The sequence below is a fragment of the Trachemys scripta genome, chromosome 9 (genome assembly GCF_013100865.1).
Source record: "Trachemys scripta elegans isolate TJP31775 chromosome 9, CAS_Tse_1.0, whole genome shotgun sequence".
In the NCBI taxonomy this organism is placed as follows: Eukaryota; Metazoa; Chordata; order Testudines; family Emydidae; genus Trachemys; species Trachemys scripta.
The window spans coordinates 21,921,037-21,944,426 of NC_048306.1; the positions used below are offsets into that span (position 1 = coordinate 21,921,037).

Consider the following 23,390-nt stretch of genomic DNA (forward strand, 5'->3'; position numbering starts at 1 on the left):
CCCATCCAAAACAAGGGAATCAGAGTAGTCAACATGAGTTATCACCAGTGAACCATTTCTATCACGAACACCAGACATAAAGCAGCAGGGTCCTCTTTAAAGATCATGTTTCATAAAGGCAGCTGATCAGCTAAAGAAGGGCAATTACGTAAAGGCATAATAAAATTGTACAGACACAGCAGGGAGGCAGCAGTGGCAGCAGCTATGGGGAAAATAGCAACAGGCAACACGCAAGAGTGGGCTCGGTTTGGATCAGTACTCAAGTATTCAGCTATTTACCCAAACACCTGAACTTCCCGGTGTAAAGAATTCATGTGTTGTGACAGCAGACGTAACTGGGGCACTCAGACTAGTACCCAAAGCTTTCATGACTCTATAGGCAAACACTAGTACAAGGTTGCTTTATCCTCTTTTGGGGCCCTGCCACTACAGGTCAACATCTCCCTCACACTCTCTCTCAAAATCTGGGCTGGAAATAGCGTGAAAACAGGGTCCCTTGTAAATGGTCAGTAGTGTAATTCCCTCCTTGGTCCCACTGGGAAATCTAGTGTTCATGGGTGCTGGCCCATCCTTTGCTCACTCCACTGCAAAAGAAAGCCCTTAGAGTGGTAAATTAACTCTTTTTTTGCTTGTTTTCCAAAAGCTCTTCTTTGCTGCGGTCATCCACACGAGCATCATGCTGAAATCAGTGAGACATCAGAGTACACACAGTACAATCAGCAATACAGCAATGGAAGTGCATCCTGCCTGAACACAGCAGAAAGCTCGTGGAGGAAAGCTCCAGCTACCCTACTCCCCACCATGGCAAACATAAGCAAGAACCAGATTGATTCTGGTCCTAAATTGATTTGCTTACATATTGTCTAAAGCTATTTCTGAATCTCCCATCTGATCAGCAAAAAGCAGCTTCCCCTCCCGACACCAGCTGGGAAATCATTCAATGTACAGTACATAGAGGATTAGCAATGTAGCTGGCTCATGATTAAGGCAAACCAAGACCCGCTCATGAGATGTGCTGGCCACCTTCAGCTCCCAATGAAGGGCTTCCTCCCAGAGCCAGGCTCAGGAAAGACAAGTGTCACAAAGAGTATCATGTAGTGAACCTGACTCCCAGAAAGCAAAGACATAGCATGAGGCAGCTCCCAAGAGAATTCTGAGCCTGGAGATGCGGTGATATGCAGATCGGGGAATGCTGGCACAGTTCTTTGCTAATTTTCTTTGATAGGTGCCTACAACTTTCTAGCTCCAAGACAAAGATCCAGACTAGTCCCCACAACCCCAGTGGGTTTCACTAGTGAGTTTGGAGATTACACTGTCAAAAGGAAAAGCATCTGGATGTCATCTGTATTTGCAAAACACTTTGGAAAGAATAGACACATAAATATGTCACAGAGATAGCGACAATAATGAAGCCAAAGGACATACGGTAATAAAACTACAGACAATTTGAAATTACACAGTTTCCCCCCATCTGCGAGGAATATTCAGCCAAAAGGAAGGGAGGGCCCAGGCCCCGTGTTAGGTTGTAATACCTCTGATTTATATCCGATGGGAACTAAACTGGGCAAAAAAGGTTAATGCTACAATCTTTATATTGCCATAAAATAATCCACACTAATTACAAAAAAAAAAAAATCTGCTGCTACAGAAACTGTGTTCTGGATTCTGGAAGCTTTTACTAAAGCATATTGTCAGATTATAAAGCTAAGTACGCACCAGACAAATGCCAGCACTAGAGCAGGTAAAAACATATTTCAAACAATGCCTTACTTTATTGACTAGCAGCTGTTCAGCTCCAGGCTTCAGGGGCTTCCATCTACTTCCACCATTCCTGCCATCTCTGCGTACCTCCAGAGTCTTTGAACCCAGGTCATTCTCAGCTGCAGGACAAAATCCACACAAAAAGGAATTAAAGGATAAACACCATGTTCTGACTCAGTCTGTGGGGTGAGGGCTGTTTTGAATGAAAGAAACAAGACAGTGTGAAAATACTCCTTCAAGCTTTACTTTTTTCTAAAAAAAATAAAAAAGTAGAAAATTTATTTCAGTGCCTAATTCATACTCTTGAGATGGAAGAAAAGTATCCTAATTTGGATGCTGTGAAAATTCAGACATCACTTAAGAGCTCAGGCCCAAATTCAGATCTGGCGTAGGCAGACACGCTGGATCACAGGCCAGGATGCTATTCCACAAGCACAGGAAGAATATAATCTGAATACATTGTTATTAAAGGTCTGGTATCTCAAGGACCATAAGTTCTAAAACACTTCTTATACATCTTTGGAAATCTGGGGTTCCCAGCCTTGGTGGTCTGCAACATGAGACACCTTGAAGTGGTAACTGCTCCTTTAATCTACGCAAATCAAGAACAGGCCATTAAAAGGCAAAGTACCAGAGAAGCTAGGATGTTTTCATCATCCCAAGCATCCTAGGCCAGTCCACCCATGGAAACAATTGCACTTCAATGGATTTGCACCCACTTACACCAAGTCTGAACTTGGCCCTATAGACAACTGAGCACCCCCTGAGGATTCTAGACCTGAAGGTGCAGCTGGCTATTAAGGAGATACAGATGAACTAGGAGGAGATGATTTAAGCATAACTTACCTTTTATTAAATTCAGCTATATTGTTCTAATCAAGCATGAACCCAGCTCTTCCTCCTAACCCCCACCCGATGGGTATGGCACAGTTCTGGGCAGAAGCCTTTGCTCTAGTTTAGAGAGGTCTATTTCCCTCTCAGATTGCCCATGATTTGGTTTGAATCACTTCCGCCAGTCCACCCTTCACACAATGCTTGCCTGGAGTGATATCCATGGGGAGAGATGAGCTGTAGAAAGGCACCACACGTAGGTCTGCAGCTGCTGCTAATGCAGGCTCCTGAGTCAGCAGGCCACACGTGGCTTGAGCAGAGCACAGACAGCATGCGTGCCTGAGTGTTCATTCGCTTCCCCTGGGGTCTGTCAGCCCTTTCAGGAAGGAAAGAGCTGAATTCCGGAAAATTTGCCTGAGAGATGTATAACACTGATTTCCCTCTTTCCAACCCTAAGTCCAGACAGCAGTTGCACTCAGTGCTAACCTAGGATGGCTGTATGACTCAGGGATGGGCCCAAACCAAAATCCCAGATCTAAAATATCAGCTCCAGACTGTGAAACTGGCCAGTGACAGGATGAGCTGAAACCCTGTATCCAAGTACTCCTGAGCTTTGGGAAAGTGGAGATACAAGCCTGGATCTGAACTCTGCAGATCAATTTCACCTCTACCTTACAATGGCTCTATGTGCAGTGGGTAGCGATACAGTTTGGAAGCTAACAGCATCTGGTAGACAGAATCAGCTAGACCTTATAATACAAGTTTTAGCGATGAACTGCTCCCCATGCAGACAGGATCCTTCCAATGGCAAGCCTGGAGGTGTGGTTTACTCTATAGCACATTAAATGAAGACCTACTGACTACTGATCCTACACATCTCTTATCATACTTCCATGCTGTGCTTCTACTGTGCCATTCATGTGAGGATCTCAGAGTACTTCATAATCATTCAGGGGCGTTAAAACATGGCGTTTTGTTCTGATTCCCAGTGATAAGCTAACCATGAAATTCATACCCATGGATCCAATCCCATACCCAACTAAAGTTTTGCTCCAGATCAGGATCCAGACTTGGAGATGATTAGATCTTGGGTTCTGTCTCAGACCCATCTCTAGTTATGGAATTGCATTCAGGGCTGCTTGGACAGGGAACCGGATTTTCTTCCAGCATTACTGGGAGAAAGAGAGAGATTGCACTGAAACCTATTTCCTAAATGCAGTACTGACATAGTCAGCCTGCTATTATTTTTAGCAGTGCATGTTTCTCTTTCTAGTCTCTCAAACAAACAAAAAACAAACCAAGCTGCAGTGTGAGGACTAATTATAACTAAAGGATGATACAAGACTAAAGAGGCAACATGCAGATTCTGTAACACTTGCATTCTTAATAAGGCTTATCCACTTCCACCCACACACTAGAAACGTATCAGTACAGAATAACATTCATTTTAGTAAGCAGCTGCTTCACCCTTTCACCACTGGTGCTTCTCATACCTGCTGTGCTGCCACCATCCATTAACACTTGGTTTCAATGAGTGGCATATTTGGATGTATCTACATGGCTGGTATTCTTGACCTGGACATACCAAGAACAAGAAATCCTAATGTTCAGGTATTAGTAATATTGACCCCTTAGGAAAGAACCTCCATACTCTATATGTCATTCTTCCTAATCAGGGAGGTTGGACATTGAAGACACCTATTAGATCATCAGCTCATCTCCCTGCAGTACATTCTCTCATGGAAGTATATGACAGGGGATGGATACTCGATGATGGCCTGTTCTGTTCATTCCCTCTGAAGCACTGGCCTTGGCCACTGTTGGAAGACAGGATACTGGGCTAGCTAAACCATCGATCTGACCCACTATGGCCAGTCTTATGTTTTCTCCAGAGTAGTTTGGAGATAGAACTTGTACCAATTTCCTTGGCCAACTATTTCACAGCATACTAGATTGTACTCAGGTTTCTGATATTCTCTTCCCTCTTGATCAGAAAGAAGATCCAGATTGGAAAAAAGCTTTTCCTTCTGATGTCACATTACCAAACAAACCTCCCACCTGGATCTCTGAGAAAATTTAGCTAATCATTCATCTTCTCAAATGGCAATATTTACAAAGAGATTACTAAATTACACAAAACTGTCCAGGACACAGAACTGGGAAGAAATCACCATGTACAGCAAGTGAGGTGAAAACCCAAATCACAGGTTGCTAAAAGGTTTTTACACTTCAGAGCATCATCCATCTCCCTGTTGGGAAATGAAAATCTGGGGACAGGAATTAAAGAGGGTAAAGACCCATTATTTGCAATACACATGAAGATCCTAATTCATCAGGGTTAAACTCTCTACAGCTTGTGGCTATGGCAACCTGTTCCCCCAAGTTCCAGATTTATAACGAATACAAATGTAATTCCAGACCATCTCTCCTAGTCCCTAGCCCAATGCTTCCCTTGCTGCTTTGGTTGAAAGGCAAGTCTGAGGGTATGTCTTCACTACCCGCCGTTTCGGCGGGTAGCAATCGATTTATCCGGGATCGATATATTGTGTCTCGTTAAGACGTGATATATCGATCCCCGAACGCGCTCACCGTAGATTCCGGAACTCCACCAGAGCGAGCGGCGGTAGTGCAGTCGACGGGGGAGCCGCAGCCGTCGATCCTGCGCCGTGTGGACCCCAGGTAATTCAATCCAAGATACTTCGACTTCAGCTACGCTATTTGCGTAGCTGAAGTTGAGTATCTTGGATCGATCCCCCGCCCAGTGTAGACCAACCCTAAGTAGTCAAATGAAAGGTGACTCACCACCAGTGCTCAGCAACATCCGCCTCCTCCAGCCCAGTTGGTCCAGCCCCATCGGAGTGCTTTGCGAAAGGGGTAAGGAGCGACATCTGTCCAACAGGATTTTGAAAGGAGGTGCTTGTGGTGATGGATGAAGAGGGTGAGACAGGGGCTGGAAAGAAAAAAATTGTGGAGTAGGAATATTATTGCCTATAGTTTGACAAAGGTCAGACTCAATTAGTGCAATGGCATGACTCATGCCTTTCTCCAAGACATTAAGCTCACTGTAATACACCCTAAATGGGCCAAACAAATCTGTGACCACTTAATTGTTTTCAATAGAAAGATTTAGACTTCCTGATCATCTCTGTATAGTATCAGCTTTCATTTCTAGTAGGTCACTAGCTTGAACTCGGATCCAGGGATAAAATTTTCAAAAAAGCATACAAGTCATTTAGGAGCATAAGTCAATGGGACATAGGCTCTTAAGTCTCTTGAGCACTTTTGAAAGTTAGACCCAAGGTCATTAGTGGTCGAATGTTGTTCCTTCCTGGTTGTACTTTGTTGGCCTACCTGAAATAAGTAGTTTGTTATCTCAGTCTAGTTCCCATATTGATGTGTCACAGTAATCACCACTACCACAATCCACATTAACTCAGAGAGGTCAATAATTGAATGGCATGGAAAGTGAACAACAATGTACTGGGACATGACTCCTCCAAAGCCGGAGGAGGCACACAGTCAGGGAGCAGTGTGAGGAGTTTGCACGGTCTCTGCGCGTGCTATGGTTAAAGAGGAAAACATCAGCTCCCAGGACTGGCTATCTTGCCTCTTACTCTATAATTTGTTTTAATTACAGATATCACTTTTTTTTTTTTTTTTTTTTTAAAAAGCACACGCTCAGCTAACTTTACTAATAACACAGAACGACACTTAAGACTGAGAGAGCCAAAGCAGTTCCAGCAATACCCTAGCTGAGTTATTCTGAGTACTGTGGATTTTGTTACTATAACAATACCTGTATAAAAGTGAATTATCTCTCAGGTCCCCCAAACCTTACAAATACAGCTGCTTTTCTAGTCATTTGCATATTAGGTGTTTTCCAGTGCAATAAACAGAATCCTACACTTGGTCTTTGAACCGGACAGCAGGTTGCAACCTTGTTATGTATAGTAGGTATTCTTGTGGAGCAGGTACGTTCACTAAGGAGGCACAGAAGACCATGTGGGCAGGAAAGGATTCTGCACACCTAGGTGGAATTTTATTACTTTTGAGGTGCGTATGCTTGTAAAAAAGAACATTGAAAATTATCTAGACTATCCTGCCTCTTTAAGAACCAAATCCAATAGCTCTTGCCTCAGCTAAAATTAAAGTGTAGCATAGGGCTTGCTTCAGCCAAGTCAAAGCATGAATCATTGAAGGCAAGAAAAACTCACCTTGCTCCCTTCCAGACATGCTTCTGCCCCTCCCTGCAGTCCACATCTCCCCTCTAGTGTGATTGGAGGAATTAATTAATTGTCTACAGCTGGTCCAACCCTGCTACCTAAGCAAATCCCCTCTCTCATTACAGACCACCTTCTGAAGGAGAGTGTTAACCCCTTCCCTGCCAACCCCATCAAAGAGTTTGTGTCTATCTGAAGCATCTGTCATTAGCCCCTTGTCTGAGACAAGATACCAGTGATATTTACCATTACTCAGGTCTGGGTTCCAGTTCATCTTGTTCCTGTTAGAGCTGCAAAATTCAGATGTGAATACAAACTCTTCTAAATTCTGTTGAGTCTTCTGAGATAGGTTTTGGTTTGGCTTATTATAAGGATAGGGACCAATTGTGAAGTTACATTAGTAGGCATGAAATTGCAAGGGCTTCCAATCCTCATGCTTCAGGGCATATGTTGATCACCAGATGGAATCAGGATAGAATATTTGTTCCACTCTCTCTCTCTCTCTCACACACACACACACATATATACACAAAAATGGACAGTATTATATCATTAGCTGCATTATGTTCACATTACATCTTCTGAAGCATCTGTCACTGGAGTGTGTTATTCACAACACTTGTCACTGTTGTTTTCTGTCTCCCAAATGTATTTATATGGTGCCTGTCACCAACATTTCTAGTTCTGGGATCACAATTCCTATGTTCTTGCTAGAGATAATTTAGATCCAGACCCAGATTTAATCCAGTCAAAAACAGGAGTGGCTGGGAATTTGAATGTGAGGGGTTAGTTAGGATCCATCTCTAGTTCTTGACTGCACATGCCTCTGTACTCTTTCACTACGCTTAAAAATAGTATCAGAACATCTATTTCGATTGAAGGGGTCACACAGAAAGGAGTCAAAATTACAGAGGTGGTTTCCTTGAAAGTTGATTGCTAACTGCTAACATGACCCATACATTATACCCGGTACCTGTGAAGTGCTACTGAAAAACAAACAAACAAAAAGGCTTTGCTGATAACTAAAGCAACCATAAAGTGGCTGAGTATTCTTTGGCTGTGCCTCCACCAAAGTAATAGTGAATCCAGACAAAGAGGAAATGGCCTTTTAAGGCTAATAGGAAGAACACTATAACTTTCCCTCTCTCAAGCAGTGACTACCTTTCATTAGCTAAAGAACAATTGTCTTGAAATGGCCAAATGTGCAGTGACTATCTGAAGAATGGCTTCATTTTTTAGAGTTACACAATTCCAAATCAGGCTTTTATTTTTATCCTGACAAATGATGAGTCTCAGATACACTCTGTAAGTTAGGAAATCAGCAGAATTTTCTGTGGAAGATGTAACAGTACCAACTGGGAGATTCACCGGTTCCAAGGGACCATTGTGATTACCTAGTTTGACCTCCTCTGCAACACAGGCCACAGAACTTCCAAAATCATTCTTAGAGCAGTTCTTTTAGACCAGGGATCGGTAATCTTTGGCATGCGGCCCTCCAGAGTAAGCACTCTGGCGGGCTGGGCCGGTTTGTTTATCTGCCGTGTCCGCAGGTTTGGCCAATCGCGGCTCCCATTGGCCGCGGTTCGCTGCTCCAGGCCAATGGAGGCGGCGGGAAGTGGCACAGGCTGAGGGATGTGCTGGCTGCCACTTCCCGCTGCCCCCATTGGCCTGGAGCGGCGAACTGCAGCCAGTGGGAGCCGCGATTGGCCGAACCTGCAGACGCGGCGGATAAACAAACCAGCCCGGCCCACATGCCAAAGGTTGCCGATCCCTGTTTTAGTCAAACGTTCAATCTTGATTTAAAAATCACCAGTGACGTAGAATCCACCATGACTATATGTAAATTGTTCCAATAGTTATTACCCTCTTTTTAGTAAGCTTTCGGGCTAGATGAGAGTTGCATCTATGTATCTTAGGTATTTACATGGCCCCCATTACCACAGTAAGTGAGTGCCTTTAATGTATTTATCCTCAAAACATTCCTGTGTTTTGAGGATAAATACATTTTACAGATGGGAAGCTGAGGCAAACAGAGAATAAGTTACTTGCCCAAGGTCACGCAGGAAATCTACATCAGAATAAAGAACTGAACTTACATTCCCCAAGTCCCAGGCTAGCACGTTACCCACTGGACCACCATTCTTCTCTTGATTAGGAGACACAATGGTAGATAAAGTAGGTTCCATTTCAAGGTACATTTACCAGCCATTCCAGCTTTATGTGTTTAATGAATGCAGGAGGACTTCCTTGTAGATGAACTGGCAATAAGACTGGGTAATGGGAAGAGGTTGCAGGGAATGTGTGACATTTTATAGTTCTTTATTATTAATTATTATTATTTATAGGACAGTATGCCCAGAGACCTCAACTGGGATCAAAGCCCCAGTGAGCGGGACACTGTACAAACACATAGTGTAAGACAGATTGTAAACTGTTTGGGACAGGGAACTAATTAAAAAGCCACAAGTGGTTATAACACACTAATGTAGGGAGTAGGGAACAGCAGATCACAATTAGGGGAACATGTGGTTACATGGATTAGCCGTGTGCCAACTAGCTGGCTGAGTCAAATATGTATGGATAAAGCCACCAGCCTTTACATACACTGCCAAACCTCTCACTGACAGCAAAATAACAGCATTCCCAGACAAAACACCAGTTAAAGAGAAAATAGAAGTTTTTGTTATTAAGATTTTACTAGTACCTTGTGGTTATTAAAATAAAAAAGTGTCTGAAAATCAGAACAGCTAGAGACAAATGGCCCTGCCACTAAAATGTAGCTACTACAGAATAGAACATAGCAGCCATTTGGCCCAAGCAAGATTTAAGAGAGTGGGGAAGTGAAGTATCATTTCTTGATTTGAAATATTAGTCTGAAGTTTAATCAGTGGTACTCCAGCTGCCAATGGGCCAATATTAACTGTGAGTTAGAGAGAGAACTCTGATGATCAGCTCTAGGAAATAGCCCTTCTCCTGGCTACTATGTAGTTACAGGTCTCTACAGTAATCTTTGCAACATTAAATGCCAGACAGCCAATGCAACAATAAACTAAACTGAAAAGGCCACTGTGAGAAGTTGCTGAACATTACCAGCAATTTCTTGTCAAATAGAGAAGAAGAAAATAGCAGCTTCTCCCAGTTGTGAGAAGCAAATTGTACCAGCTGCTACAAAATGAAGATAAGCAAAGCTGCAAGTCTGTGGCTGAATTTAGAACTCCTGAGTCCAAGTCCTGTGCTTAATCAGCAGACTATGCACCTGCTATTCTCCTGAATGTACCAGTCCAGGCAGAACAGGCATGTGCAGAGAGAATGCCCTTCTGAGTCCCTGAATTTCCCAGGTATATCCGCATGGTGTGCAGTTACTGCATGAGAAATTATATGTGCCACTCATGAATTAAAGCATCAGTTACTCTACTAGCAAATAATGTTTGCTAGCATTGCTCACACCTCAAAACGTGGACTGCTTTATGGGAGATCGTTGGTCATGCTCCCCACTAATATGGCCTGCTTTATGGGGGATCTTTAGTGGCAGTAACAATTCAAGCAACTCAATGATATTCACCAACACTAAGGTGAAGAAGGGGGCTGTTCCACCAATGACCTTCAGCAGTATCAACCACAGAACGAGGGATCACTTCATAGCAATCTGGGGCAATAGCTGCCTGTTTTATAAGAGTGGCAAGGGTCTGTGCGTGAATAATCTGTTGTGGCTCAGGCGCAGACAGCCATCTTGACACAGCACCCAAATCCTATGCTGAAGATGACCTTCCAAACAGGGCTGCAGTCTGCAAGAATCTGACTTTCACAGCTCTGGCTGCAACATGCCCCCAGAAAAAGGTAGTAGAGACAACTGACTTACTTACCGGCTTACTCCATGCAGCTACAAGAATCTGCTGCTAGAAGGAATCCTTAAGGAATCCCTTTGGACTGAAAATTCAAATCAGTAGGTAGCTGGTAAAAAGTTAGTTCCTGAAAATCGAAACATACTGATTTCACCAATAGCCAGCAGAGGGCACAAAAGGATTGCAGTTAAAAGCCAGCCATGCTTTCACCGTTAAGAGTATCAGAGGGGTAGCCGTGTTAGTCTGAATCTGTAGTGATTCAGTATTGCTCCCAATACTTCTGTTAGTCTTAAAGGTGCCACAGGACCCTCTGTTGCTTTTTACAGTTAAGAGTGACACTTTCCTATTTAGTGTGGAAAAGGCTGGGCTGAAATACTCAGTACCTGGAGGTAACTGGGATGGGGAGGTGGGGGGAGAAGGTGTCTACAACAGAAGTGGGCGTGAAGTGGTGTTTGAAACATGAACCCAGACTGAAATTTAGTGATTGTCCCCCATATCATTCCAAAACCACAGATCTATAACACCCCTCCCTCCCTCCCAAGAACTGGATGGTTAGAAATCAAGAGCTGGATTTTGCATTTTAGGCGTGTGTATCCTCCAAAGTCTAAACCATTCTACAGCAACGACAACCAGGCATCCTCCCTTCCCACCCAGCCACCACCTCAAACTGATGGAAGCTGGTAGAGTACATCATTACATCAAACTTGGGTATGCCTGGCTCCAAGCTGACTTCTTCCCGAAATGCTGATATTGTAGGATCAACAATTCGGCAATGCTAGATGCTGTGAGGTCCCTCCTGGGAGCTGTGTGCTCTTTTGGGGTGAGACAATGTGGATGCTATATTTCTTGGAATGGTAGAAATGAAGATGGCAGCTTTGGCCAGTTTGCAGGTCGGGTTTTTAAATTGTCTGAGCTCCAGAGGAACCTGACGTTCACCTTACCAGTTGTTTCTAATATTTAGCCATAAGCTTAAAATCAGGATGCAGATTTTACTCTGGCGCTGGGGTAGTTCAGCTTGTTAAGGTTATAACTAACTTTCCATTTGCAACCTGATTTTAACTCCTACTATTCTTCAAATTCCTCAAATCCTTTCTGGCTGAATGGTTTGAAGTGTCCCAGGAAGAGAGGAGAATTTTGAGTAGGGTCTGAGAGCAAATGGACAGGGTAAGTTTAAAGTTGACTAAAAGTCTGAAAAATAAGTAGTTTTTTACCCTTTAAAATTATTATTAATTAGGGTAGTGTCTAGAGACCCTCATCAACATTAGGATCCCATTGTTCTAGACATTGTACATACACATAACAGCAGACAGTCCCTGCCCTGAAAAGCTTACAGTCTATGACAGCCAAAAAGGGAAACAGAGGCAGAGAGAGATGACTTGCCCACAGTCACACAGCACGTCAGCATTAGAGCTAGCAATAGACCCCGGTCCAGTGCCCTGTGCACTAGACTACACTGCTTTTAGCTTTCTTGGGAATGTCTGATCTCACAAAGAGCCATGTCTGGAAACTCCACGTCTGTTTTATTCATTTGTCCTCAATGAGAACCAGGGCCTTTGTATATTTTATGGAAGGTTGTTTTGCAGATATTGACTATGACTATTCAACTTCTGAGAAGTTTTCAGGATCCCTGGCAGATTTTAAGCCTCACAGGATTTATCACTTAGTCTTCACTGAGGCTGGATTCTCATCTTCCCCATCTGAACCACCACCCTAGCATCACCTGCCCCTACACATGCCAAGTACTTCACCTGAAATCCAGTCCCTTCTCTGAGCAATGGAACCGCAGCCTAGAGAGGCGGGGGGGGATCTGCTCACAGGTGTCCAGGGGCGGTTGGATTTGTCCCTGTATCAGCAAGAGCACAGAGATCTCTACTAGTGTAACACTCCAGTTTAAGCATGTCGAGTTTGGGATTAAATATTTCCAACTGCCACTCCCTGATCGCACAATCAGGCAAATCCCCCAGATACATAAGAATATTTTGTATAGGAATTCCAGATGGGCTCTCTGCTCCCTTCGGCCCTGTGCCCACTGCTGCTGCTTTTCCAGCATCTTCCTCCTTTGCAGCTATTTTGGGCTTTCCTCTTCTGCTCCTGCTAGAACACTAGTAAGTGGTAACCGCTTCTTATTCTCTAGCCACCACCATATCCAGCTTTGGAAAACCAAGTGAAAACTGCCACTGGCCAGATATTTTCCCTTTAACGTGAATGTTCTTTTCACCAAAAGAAACATGAGCGTCCTGGACTCCTGAGGCTGGACGACACATGAGTTGTTACAATTATTCTCATCATACTCCACGGGAATTCATGGGGAAGTTTCCTGCCCAATTATCTCAAGTGCTGTACTTGATTACGTTTGTTGGTAATGTTTGTGAGCTACAGCAGGTCAGCCATGATCAGAGGACACATCACATATCCTGTTCATGCAGCTGATCTGGGAAATCATTTAGATTTAGCTATAAAAACCCTGAGATTAGATATAAAGATATATACATTGCACTCAGCTAGCTACTGGGTTGGAGAGATTAACGTTAGCTTGCTTGTGCAGTCCGTCACATTTCCACATTGCCTCCTATGAACTGAACGCTGTCTGACAAGCCGTTGCCCTCTCTTCACTCAAGACCCTCTTAAGGGGCATTTCTTCCATGAGGCTCACAAGAAGGGATTTATCATTAAACAGTTAATTAATGTTTACACTGTTCTCTTGCCCAGTGCATTCCATCTTGTAAGTGTCTGTTATCAGACGTCAAGCTCTCTGGGACACAAACTGTCTGTTTTTGTGTATTGTACAGCGCAGTGCACATTGTCAGGGCCAAATTAATATAGCAAGAAATGATACACATCAGAATAGCCATATCCATTTCAGCCTGGAGTTTGGCATCCAGGAATGTTTACCTCAGTATTTATAATCTGCTGCCAATTGCCAAAACATCTCTTTTTGGCTCAGATGTTGTAATGGCCCCCTTTTCCAAGAGAGACTAGTCTCATAACCTCTGCAGTGTCCAGTCTCTTCAAGTCAGGGGAAGGGAGGAAAGTTGTTCATGAACTGGCAAGCATTCCCTTTCTCGCATCTAAAAAATGCCTCCCATCCTGTCTCAGGATCACTAGCAGTGGCCTGTGTGAAGCGAATAGCTGCGTCTCAGTCCAGTTCCAGGAACACAGGCATCCACAAGACTCCAGCACTACTGGTACTGAAAGGAATGTGTGCCTTGACCGACTGGGCCAATGACTGAATGGGCCCCATGTGTTGATGATCTCTCTGATACATAGAAACTGGTCCCTCCAGGACAGGCTTGAGGCCCAGCATGTGACAATGAGGGGTCAGAGCACACCACTTTTGCTGCCCACACTATACCTGTCCCACATGGAGAGGTACATAGGTACTCAGAGGCTACAGAGATGAGCACAGAATAAGGCCTTGATCCAAAGCCCATTGAAACCCAGTGGGAGTCTTTTCACTTCAAAGGCCTTTGGATTGGGCCCCAGGTTTGGCACCAGACCACTGTAGAAGTCAGACATTTTCTGGTGCTACCAACTTGCAATATTTCACCTGGAAAATTCTTTTTTTTTAAATAGACTTACAACTTGGCTCTAAATACCACAATTGATTGTTCTTTAGAAGACTCGTTGAAGCTCAAACTGTGGCAAAATGAAAGTAAACTAGGGCTGGGGCTTTCAAAGGGGGCTATCTGAGTTAGATAACCAACACTCTTGACTTTCAATGGGAGTCAGGCACATAACTTAGACTGCATGTTCTTTGGGGCAAGGACCATCTCTTTTTCCTGTGATTGTGCAGCACCTAGCACAGTGGGGTCCTGGTCCATGACTGGGGCTCCTAGATGCTACTGTAATGCAAATAATAAATAACAACAGCTCGAGGTCCATTTGAAAATCCAAGCCTAGGGGCTGAAATGAAAGTGCTGAATACACTTTATCCACTGGATGCTTACAAATCCCGCGTAACCTGAAGAATTTCAGCACTTTAACCTCTACTTTTCAGAGATTCCAAGACTAGAAGGGACCATTGTGATCATCTTGTCTGCCCTCCTGCATAGTACACACCATAGAACTTCCCCAAAATAACTTCTAGAGCAGATCTTGTAAAAAAACATCCAAGCTGGATTTTAAAATTGCCAGTGATGGAGAATTCACCACACCCTCGGTAAATTGTCCCAATGGTTAATTACCTCACTGTCAAAAATTTACACCTTATTTCCAGTCTGAATTTGTCTCGCTTCAACTTTGAGCCTTTGGGTCATGATATATCTTTCTCTGCTACATTGAAGAGCCATTATTAAATACTGGTTCCCTATTTAGATGCATATAGACTGTAACCCCTTAACCTTCTCTTTGTTAAGCTAAATTGATTGAGATCTTTGATCTATCACTCTAAGGCATGTTTTGATCATTCTCGTGGTTTTTCTCTGAACCCTCTTCAATTTTATCAACATCCTTCTTGAAATGTGGGCACCAGAACAGGATACAGGATTCCAGCAGCAGTCACACGAGTACCAAATACAGAGGTAAAATAACCTCCCTACTCCTATTCAAGATTTCCTTGTTTCTGCCTCCCAAGATTGCATTAGCTGTTTTGGCCACAGCTTTACACTGGGAGATCGTGTTCAGATGATTATCCACCATAACTCCCAAATCTTGTACAGAGTCACTGCTTCCTGGGATTCCCTATCCTGTAAGTATGGCCTATATGCTTTGTTCCTACACATATGTGTTTACATTTAGATGCATTAAAACACATTGTTTGCATGTACCCAGTTTTCCAAGTGATCCAGATTGCTCTGAATCAGTGACCTGTCCTTTTCATTATTTAGCATTCCCCCTATTTTTGTGTCATCTCCAAACTTTATCAGTGATCTAGTATTTCCTTCCAGGTCACTGATAAAATGTTAACTAGTGTAGGGTCAAGAACCAATCCCTGGGACTCCACTGGAAACACACCCGCTCAATGATAATTCTCCCACTTACAATTATATTTTGAGACCTATCAGTTAGCCAGTTTTTAATCCATGTAATGTGTGCCATGTTAATTGTATATATTTTTTTAAGTTTTTAATCATAATGTCATACAGTACCAAGTCAAATCTTTGAATGAGTTAAATGTGTGTGTGTCGGGGGGAACTAAAGATGCTTTTTGGAAATAACTGTAAAGTTTCTCTCTATGCTGGGGCTGTTTTTGCCACAGCTACCCTTCCACAGGCACATTGATATGTGTGAGGTGGCCAAATAGTTCTAAAACAAGTAGCTCAGAGATACCATCAGCCTACTGATTCCTTTTTTGTCTGCTTTAAAAGATGTGTCCACTGCCTTCCTCCATATATGATATGAAGGTCTAATTGAATTGGAAGACCAGATAAACTATATCAAAACCAGTTTTGTCCGCAGACCTTCTACCCAGGAGGGAGTATTGTATAGTGTCTTATTGCGACAGTGTTACAGTGAAGATTGGTCATACCTTTCCATTGTTGAGTTCCCCGAAGGAGACAATTGTACAGAGGCTCATCTGGATCTGATGGCACACTTTACTATACTTAAAGTGATTTGCTTTGTCTGGCCTCTCCATGGAAATTTGTTCTCCTGGTAAACTTATTTCATGTTCTTTGATAGGAGAATCCTCCAATTCTAAAGCTTTCTCATTATCTGTTGCATGTTTTAAAAGAGTAACTGCAAAGAGGCCTTGAGTACAAGTCAGAGCACTCTCTGGGTCCCGAGTATCCAGTTTACTCTTAGAAAGATCTTGAGAATGTGATTGAGTCTTGTCCAGGTCCTGAATATCCACTGAAGTACTCCTAGTGTCCTGAGTATACTTTGGAGTGCTACTCAGTTCCTGAATACCCAGTTTAGTCTTAGCCCTGTCTTTCAAATGTAACTCAATATTTCCAAGTTCCCGAGCATCCGCCGCCGGAGAGCTGCCCGGGTCCCGAGCATCCGCCGCCGGAGAGCTGCCCGGGTCCCGAGCATCTAATTCAGTCACNGGGTCCCGAGCATCCGCCGCCGGAGAGCTGCCCGGGTCCCGAGCATCTAATTCAGTCACAGGCATGTCTGGAAACTGTGAAAGAGCCTTAGATGGGCCTTGTGTGCTTAACAGAGCATAATGGTCATCTGGAAGTTCTGGCAGTGGGGAGATGGATGGACCTGGCCCAAGGTCAGAAAGTTCATTAAAACTATCATTCTCATTGTCCAGAGCAGAGCTGCTGATCTCTTGAGATAACTCTGCTTCAACACTTTGCTGAGGCAGCACTTTTCCTGTTGAACTCTCAGAACTATGATTATCCCAAATCCCAGAATCTGGAGACCGCAATGACATTCCCGTTGAAGAGAAAGCTCTGGCATTTTCATTCTGAATAACCAAAGATTCTTTGTGGGAGGAGGCTTCCTGCCTCTGACTTCTGAAATTGGACTGAGGTCTTTGCTCTCCCTGTGAAAATGTCCGGGAAGAGCCTCGCCACTTCCTAGCTGCCTCAGCCACACTGTTAAAGAACCGAAGAACACCACCAAAGTGACTGGCTTTCATTTCACTGTTTGATTTTTTAGGATGGCTAAGATTCTCCTCACATCTCGTATCAAAGTCAAAATAAGAAGCAGAATTATCAGTTATATTTTCTAAGTTCTGGAAATTTGTTTCAACACTTTGATTGAGCAACTTTGAATTATCTTTGCTAGACAATGAAATTCCCTTCAGATAACTCCAGACATCAGAGCTTTTTCCTCTCCTGCTCTCCTCAGGAAGCATGGGACACCTCTTTTGATTGTCCCTTTCTGTAATCGCAGAACTCTTAGAGTTTTCAAAATTCAAAAGCTTGCTCTTTCTAGCTGACATTTTATGGCAGTTACTATCATTATCTTCATTGTGTATTCTGACACTAATATCCCTGAGCCATTTATTTTCATTGGCATCAATTTCTGGAATGCTGACATTTAACTCTACGTCTTCAAAGGAAGAATCCAAATCATCGATGTACCCTGCATACGAATGACGGAAAGGCCTCTGACTGTCAGCTAGTTTCTTAATCCTGTAGACTGCCCTTTGGTCACTGTCCTCCTGGTCCTCCGCAGGGATGCGAGAAACTTTGGCTTTGGAGGGTCTCAAATCCACATTTTTAGACATGCTGGAGGTTCTTAGCTTTTTAAAGGACCTCACCCTCTCCATGAAGGACATCTTGCGTTTTTCTTCTAAGATCTCTGAGGTATCTCCTAGCAGGATCATGGACTGGGGTCTTTTGTTATTCATGGAGGGACCTTTCCTTCGGCTAACAAAATTCCAAATCCGGTTGCCCTTGGCTTTCTTCTTATACCTGGCTGCCTCTTCCCTTGCATTTTGGTTGATGCCTCTGGAGTTACAGTGCTGAAGGTCACAAATCTTTAGTGTCTCAGTGCTCCCATCCTCTGGATTGGCTTGAAAAATCTTGTTCATGTATCCATTTGGCACCAGCCCATCATGACCGTGCTGGCAATCTTCTATAATTTCCATAGTTCCAGTTGGCAAGTTGATGTAGAATGTCACAGCTCCATTGTCTTCAGAGTATTTTCTTCATGGGGCTTAAGGAAACAGAATAAAAGAATGCAATTAGCAACACAAAGGGATTTTAAGGTTACATTTCTCAAAACACCAAGGGCCAAATCCTGGCCCTACTGACATCAGTGAAAGTTTCATCATTGACTTCCATGAAGCTGAGTTTCTGCCCCATGCATGTGTAAAATTAAAGTTGCTTAAACATTGATTCAGTTGTGAGGAATTAGTGACTACAGATAAACTTCCACACATCAGTAAAAGGTACAAAAATACACACATTTTATGATAAAATCTCCTCTTGTCCAGTGGCTCAACATGGGTGCTGAACACACAATAATTGGGGCGGGGGGGATTTCAGCAAAATCTCCTTATAAATGCAACTTACATCTTCACCAGACCAATCCATCATGAAGTAGCAACATATTTACCCTTGAGCAGTTCCAATCCTCTCCTGGCAGCCATTCCAAGAGGCTCCACAATGCTCCCTTCCCTGGAGCTCAGATAATTGATGGTGCGTCCATGCCAATTCTAAAGAGACAGTCTTTAGATCTCAACCCTGTAACTTTGTCAGCAGCATGGGGACCCCAATGCAGGACAGGGACTTCCAAACGGAAGCTCTGCAGTCACCCACTGTGATGTATCATAATGCGTACAGGTTCCACTGCCGTGAGCTCCAACGTACAATATTTGTGGTCAGGAATAAAACCACAAGAGCAAGGTGCAGCGAGAGGTGCCAGCAGCTCAGCTTTCTTTGTGAGGATATATTTGAACTCCCAGTCATATGCACCGCTGAAAGCAGAGCCTAACCCTCCTCTGCCACAGGTGGGTCCTTTGCCCAGTACAGCCATGCGTGGCAGAGCAGGATTCCTCTCTATGACATTGATCCTGCAGATCCTTGCCCAGGGCACAAGGCTGTTACACTTCAGTGCAGTTGCAAGCAGAGCCTGCATGTGGATATCAGTAAAGTTAAGCACTGAACAGAAGGAAGGCCTCTGAGCATTCTTATTCTCAACAGCACAGGGGAAAGCTAGTGGCAGGATGTGGGAAAAGAAAGGGTGGGTCTGAGAAGACTTACTAATAAATAAATTCGTGTGGCCTTCCTCCTGCTTCTAGGATGGAGGAATAGCAGACTGCACAGCAGCACTCTCAGTAACAAAGGATCGGGGCTCCCTCCCTATCCAGCTAATCACTTCTTAGTTTGCATTTCTATATGCAACCCCCACCCTGCACCTGCACTGTGCAGTCGGTAATTACATTAATTTTTATTAATAATCATGTTTATTACAGTAGTTCCTGAGGACCAACTAAGTTTGGCCCCATTGTGCTAGGTGCTGTACAAACATCAGGTATTAGACAAGTCCCTGACCCACAGGATTTACAATCTGAACTGACTTCATTTCAACCATTCCCACCAAATCTAAATTAATTGGGTGACGCCTCACATAGAGACAGGCGAACCTACAAGGTTGGTAGAAACACCAGGGAACTCAGACGTTTATCCAAACTAGTTTGTGGCCCTTGAGTCAGCACCTCTTTAACACTGCACTTATTTTTATATGAATTAAAGGCATCTTGTTTTAGTTTGCATCTGCGCCCGTGTAAATGGCTATGACTCTGCTGATAATCGTGGAAATGGACAGAGGTGAAAGACAGTTACCTCCAGTGTAACATAAAATGCCAAAAACTCAAAGCAAACATACTGCCCTGCACAGATCTGGAAAAGTAGGGCAAGGTCATGCTTTGCTAATGGTGAGGATTCTCTGGACCACACTGCCCCAGCCCACACCGCCATCCAGCTTTGTGATGGAGAAATCTTAAAGGATGATATTCACCCCCCCGGGCAGAGGCCTTGCATGAGGCCTAGGCACCAATTAAGTCCCATTTAAACTCTATGTTGAGGGCTTAAGTAGCACCCGGGTGTCTTGTGCTGACCCCATTTGGAGATAACAGGAAAAATAAATAAAAAACTGCAATTTTTTGTTAAAAATACTCATTGCCAAGCGGGACTATTTGCCCTTCAGCAGCTCTGGAACTAGCCAAAGATTCCTAATCCCCGGGGCCGTTCAAATCACTTCACACACATGAATTATTCACAGTGATCACGGCTGTAATTTAAAGAATAATAGAAATGAATGGAACTGAATGGCTGGGAAGGGAGCATTTTAAAAGTTGAAAGCTGAAAGGCGACCACGCACACTGGGGTGAAAGGCAAAGTCACAAAAGGCTTTTACTTTCCTTTTCTCTTCTCCTTTACAATTTATAATGTATTGTTCTTTACTGGGGAGATTACATCTGGGGAAAAGAAGACTGAAAAGAAACATAATTGTCTACAAACACGTAAGAGGGATGTTTATAAAAGAGATCGGGATCAGTTTTGATTTGTCAAAGAGACCAAGCAGCTGATGAGCGCTCTGCCAGGCTCACAAAGCAGGGTACAAAAGGGGCTTTAAGCCAGATGTGAATTGGAGCAGTTGCCATGGAGCCAGTTCAAGTGCACTGCTCCAGCCTCTCCCCTCCCCCCCAGGCACTCTGTATGCTGCACAGACATATTGCTTTAGAGACTGGAGTTGAGGTGATGCCCCTTTAAGTCCCCTCCCATGGCCACTTTGCCCAAACCACTAAACAATTTGCAATTCAGTCACCACAGTGGACAATGATGATGCCAAAGAGATTCTAGTGTAAGAGCAAATGAGTGGCAGGAATGCGTAGCTCCGGGGCTGGGTGAAATATATCACCTCCAAGTCATCAGTTCAAATCCTGACTGACTTGCTAGTAAAAGAAAACTGTCCTGATGTGGCCTACATGAAATGAGCATGGTGGTCTCCCTTTAGTTCCCAGGGGCCACATCCCCAAAAACCCAAACACAAAAAAGGCTCCTTTGTTGGCAGTTTCAGTAAAGAAGCCAAAAACTGAATGGGTCCAAATTTTCAGAGCTGAGGGACAGCAGTGGCTCTTCTCATGCTCTAGCTGTTTTGAGGATAAACAGAGGCCTTCAGTCTGCCGCTCTAGCACCTCTGACCAGCTCTATATTCACGCCTACACATGCACAAACACACACACACACACACACGGACAGAAGACTCAGGAGGTTTATCTTTATATAAACCACCTTAAAACTTTTTTAAGCAATAACTATTTGTGACCACATTTGCAATCACCCACACAACAGCAACAACACAGCTTCAACAGATACCTCCGCCGCCAGCTGGCATGGCAGCAGACCCAGGGGGAGGTTTAAGAGGTCAACAGGAGGCTATCATATATTTGATGCGAGAGGCCCAGCTTATTTTCGGCAGCCTCTTACCAATTAAGTGTGCAGGACTTGTTATACTCCTCAAATCTCCTGGTTTCCCAGGCTGTGCGCGCTTGGCAACTGTTGGCCTTCCTCCTTGTGTACATGAAGCTAAATCTCCCTCTAGAGGGGAGCCTGTATGTTTGGCAGCCAGCTCTGTCCTATTATTAAAGCACCTGGGTTTGTGGGAGGCCCCCACGCACCTCCACCTCAGCTCTCCCAGGTTTTCAATCCAGCTGGAAAACATTAATTTTGCTCACTCCAGTTGGATGTATATGTTCTTCATCCAAAGCGTCTAAAAATGCTTGACAGGTGGTGGTAGTAATGAGCCGAGGTTTGCGAGAATTCTACGATGATTGTGCAGAGGAAAAGAAGGGGGGGCTACAAATGGGCTAACCTCCCACTGATTTCAATAAGATCAAAATCATAGTAGTGTCATTTCAGCAGTGCCCGGAGGCCACAGCTGAGATTAGAAACCCATTGTGCTAGGCACGGTACAAGCACATAATAGCAAACAGTCCCTGTCCCAAAGAATCTACAATTTAAATAGGCCAGACAGAGAAAGGGTGGTGGGAAAAAGACAGTCCCAGAGGTGAAGTGATTTGCCAGAGGTCACACAAGTCAGTTTTCAAGCAGGGAACAGAACTCAGTCTTGATCTAGCTAACTCAAATAACAATAGCAGTGAAGCCATGGCAGCACAGGCAAGCTGCTTGAGTACATATCGAGGGACCTGGATGGGCTTGTACAGCCCCTGCTGCTGCTGCGTCATTGCTATTGTTATCTGAGGTAGCTAATAGGTCTACATGTGCTGCAGTCACACCTCGGATTGCAGTATAAGATATAGCCCCGTTCGAGGCCCTAAGCCATAATCCATGCTGCTGCTAGCATTTTAAGAGCTGTAATGGCATAAAAAAGCCTAGTTCCCAAGTATAAACATGTGGGGAGGAAAGGCTACAAGAATGAGAGATAAAGTTTTAGTCATAATCCTGGTTTACAGTAAAAAGGATGTTTTTAAGTAAGTTTTGAACAGAGCAGTCTGGAAATACTTTTGCATGCATTTATTAACCAGACGACTAAACCTACTAGTCAACACCGATACCAGGTAGGGTTGCCAACTGTCTAATCACACAAACCTAAACACCCTTGCCCCGCCCCCTGCCCCTTCTCCGAAGCCCTGCCTCGCTCATTCCATCCACCCCTCCATCTGCCGCTCGCTCTCCTGCACCCTCACTCACTTTCATTGGGCTGGGGCAGGGGGTTGGGGTGTGGGCTCTGGGCTGGGGCTGAGGGTTTCAGAGTGTGGGACGGGGCTCCGGCTGAGCCTTAGGCACGAGGTTGGGGTGTAAGAGGGGGTGTGGGGTGCAAACTCTGGGAAGGAGTTTGGGTGCTGGAGAGGGCTCAGGGTTGGGGCAAGGGGTTGGCATATGGGCTCCATGAGGGGGTTCAGGGTTGGGGATTGGCATACGGGAAGGGGTGAGAGGTGTGGACTCTGGGAGGCAGTTTGAGTGCAGGAGGGGGCTCCCGGCTGAGACAGGGATTGGGGTGCAGGAGGGAGTGCGGGGTCCGGGAGGGAGTTTAGGTGCATGAGGGGGCTCCAGGCAGGGGCAGGGGGTTTGGGTGCAGGAAGGGGCTCAGGGCTGGGGCAGGGGCATGAGGTTGGGGTGCAGGAGGGGGTGAGGGGTGCAAGCTCTGGGAGGGAGTTTGAGTGCAGGAGGAGACTCCAGGCTGGGGTAGGGGTGCAGGAGGGGATGTGGGCTCTGGAAGGGAGTTTGGGTGCAGGAGGGGGCTCCGGACTGGGGTAGGGGGTTGGGGTGTGTGAGGGGGTGAGGGGTGCGGGCTCCAGCCAGGTGGCGCTTACCTCAGACGACTCCCCATCAGTGGCGCAGCAGGGCTAAGGCAGGCTCCCTGCCTACCCTGG

The 23,390-nt window shown here is 44.5% G+C and overlaps 2 protein-coding genes across 3 annotated transcripts in view; both read right to left on the reverse strand.

The window, feature by feature from the left end:
• Nucleotides 1–16,606, reverse strand: part of ARHGEF9 (Cdc42 guanine nucleotide exchange factor 9) — a 270,682-nt gene extending 254,076 nt beyond the window's left edge. Inside the window, exons 1-3 of one of the 2 annotated variants that reach the window (XM_034781031.1) lie at nucleotides 16,122–16,606; nucleotides 5,395–5,542; nucleotides 1,771–1,880 (exon numbers count right to left, since the gene is read on the reverse strand). In XM_034781031.1, the coding sequence (XP_034636922.1) occupies nucleotides 1,771–1,880; nucleotides 5,395–5,542; nucleotides 16,122–16,229 (366 nt within the window). In that variant the 5' untranslated portion in view covers nucleotides 16,230–16,606. The remainder of the gene's footprint in view (nucleotides 1–1,770; nucleotides 1,881–5,394; nucleotides 5,543–16,121) is intronic. The other variant, XM_034781030.1, reaches the window with a different exon arrangement.
• Nucleotides 16,387–23,390, reverse strand: part of LOC117882893 — a 48,870-nt gene continuing 41,866 nt past the window's right edge. The window contains exons 2-3 of the mRNA XM_034781759.1: nucleotides 16,502–18,205; nucleotides 16,387–16,391 (exon numbers count right to left, since the gene is read on the reverse strand). Coding sequence (XP_034637650.1) covers nucleotides 16,387–16,391; nucleotides 16,502–18,137 — 1,641 coding nt within the window. The 5' untranslated portion in view covers nucleotides 18,138–18,205. The remainder of the gene's footprint in view (nucleotides 16,392–16,501; nucleotides 18,206–23,390) is intronic.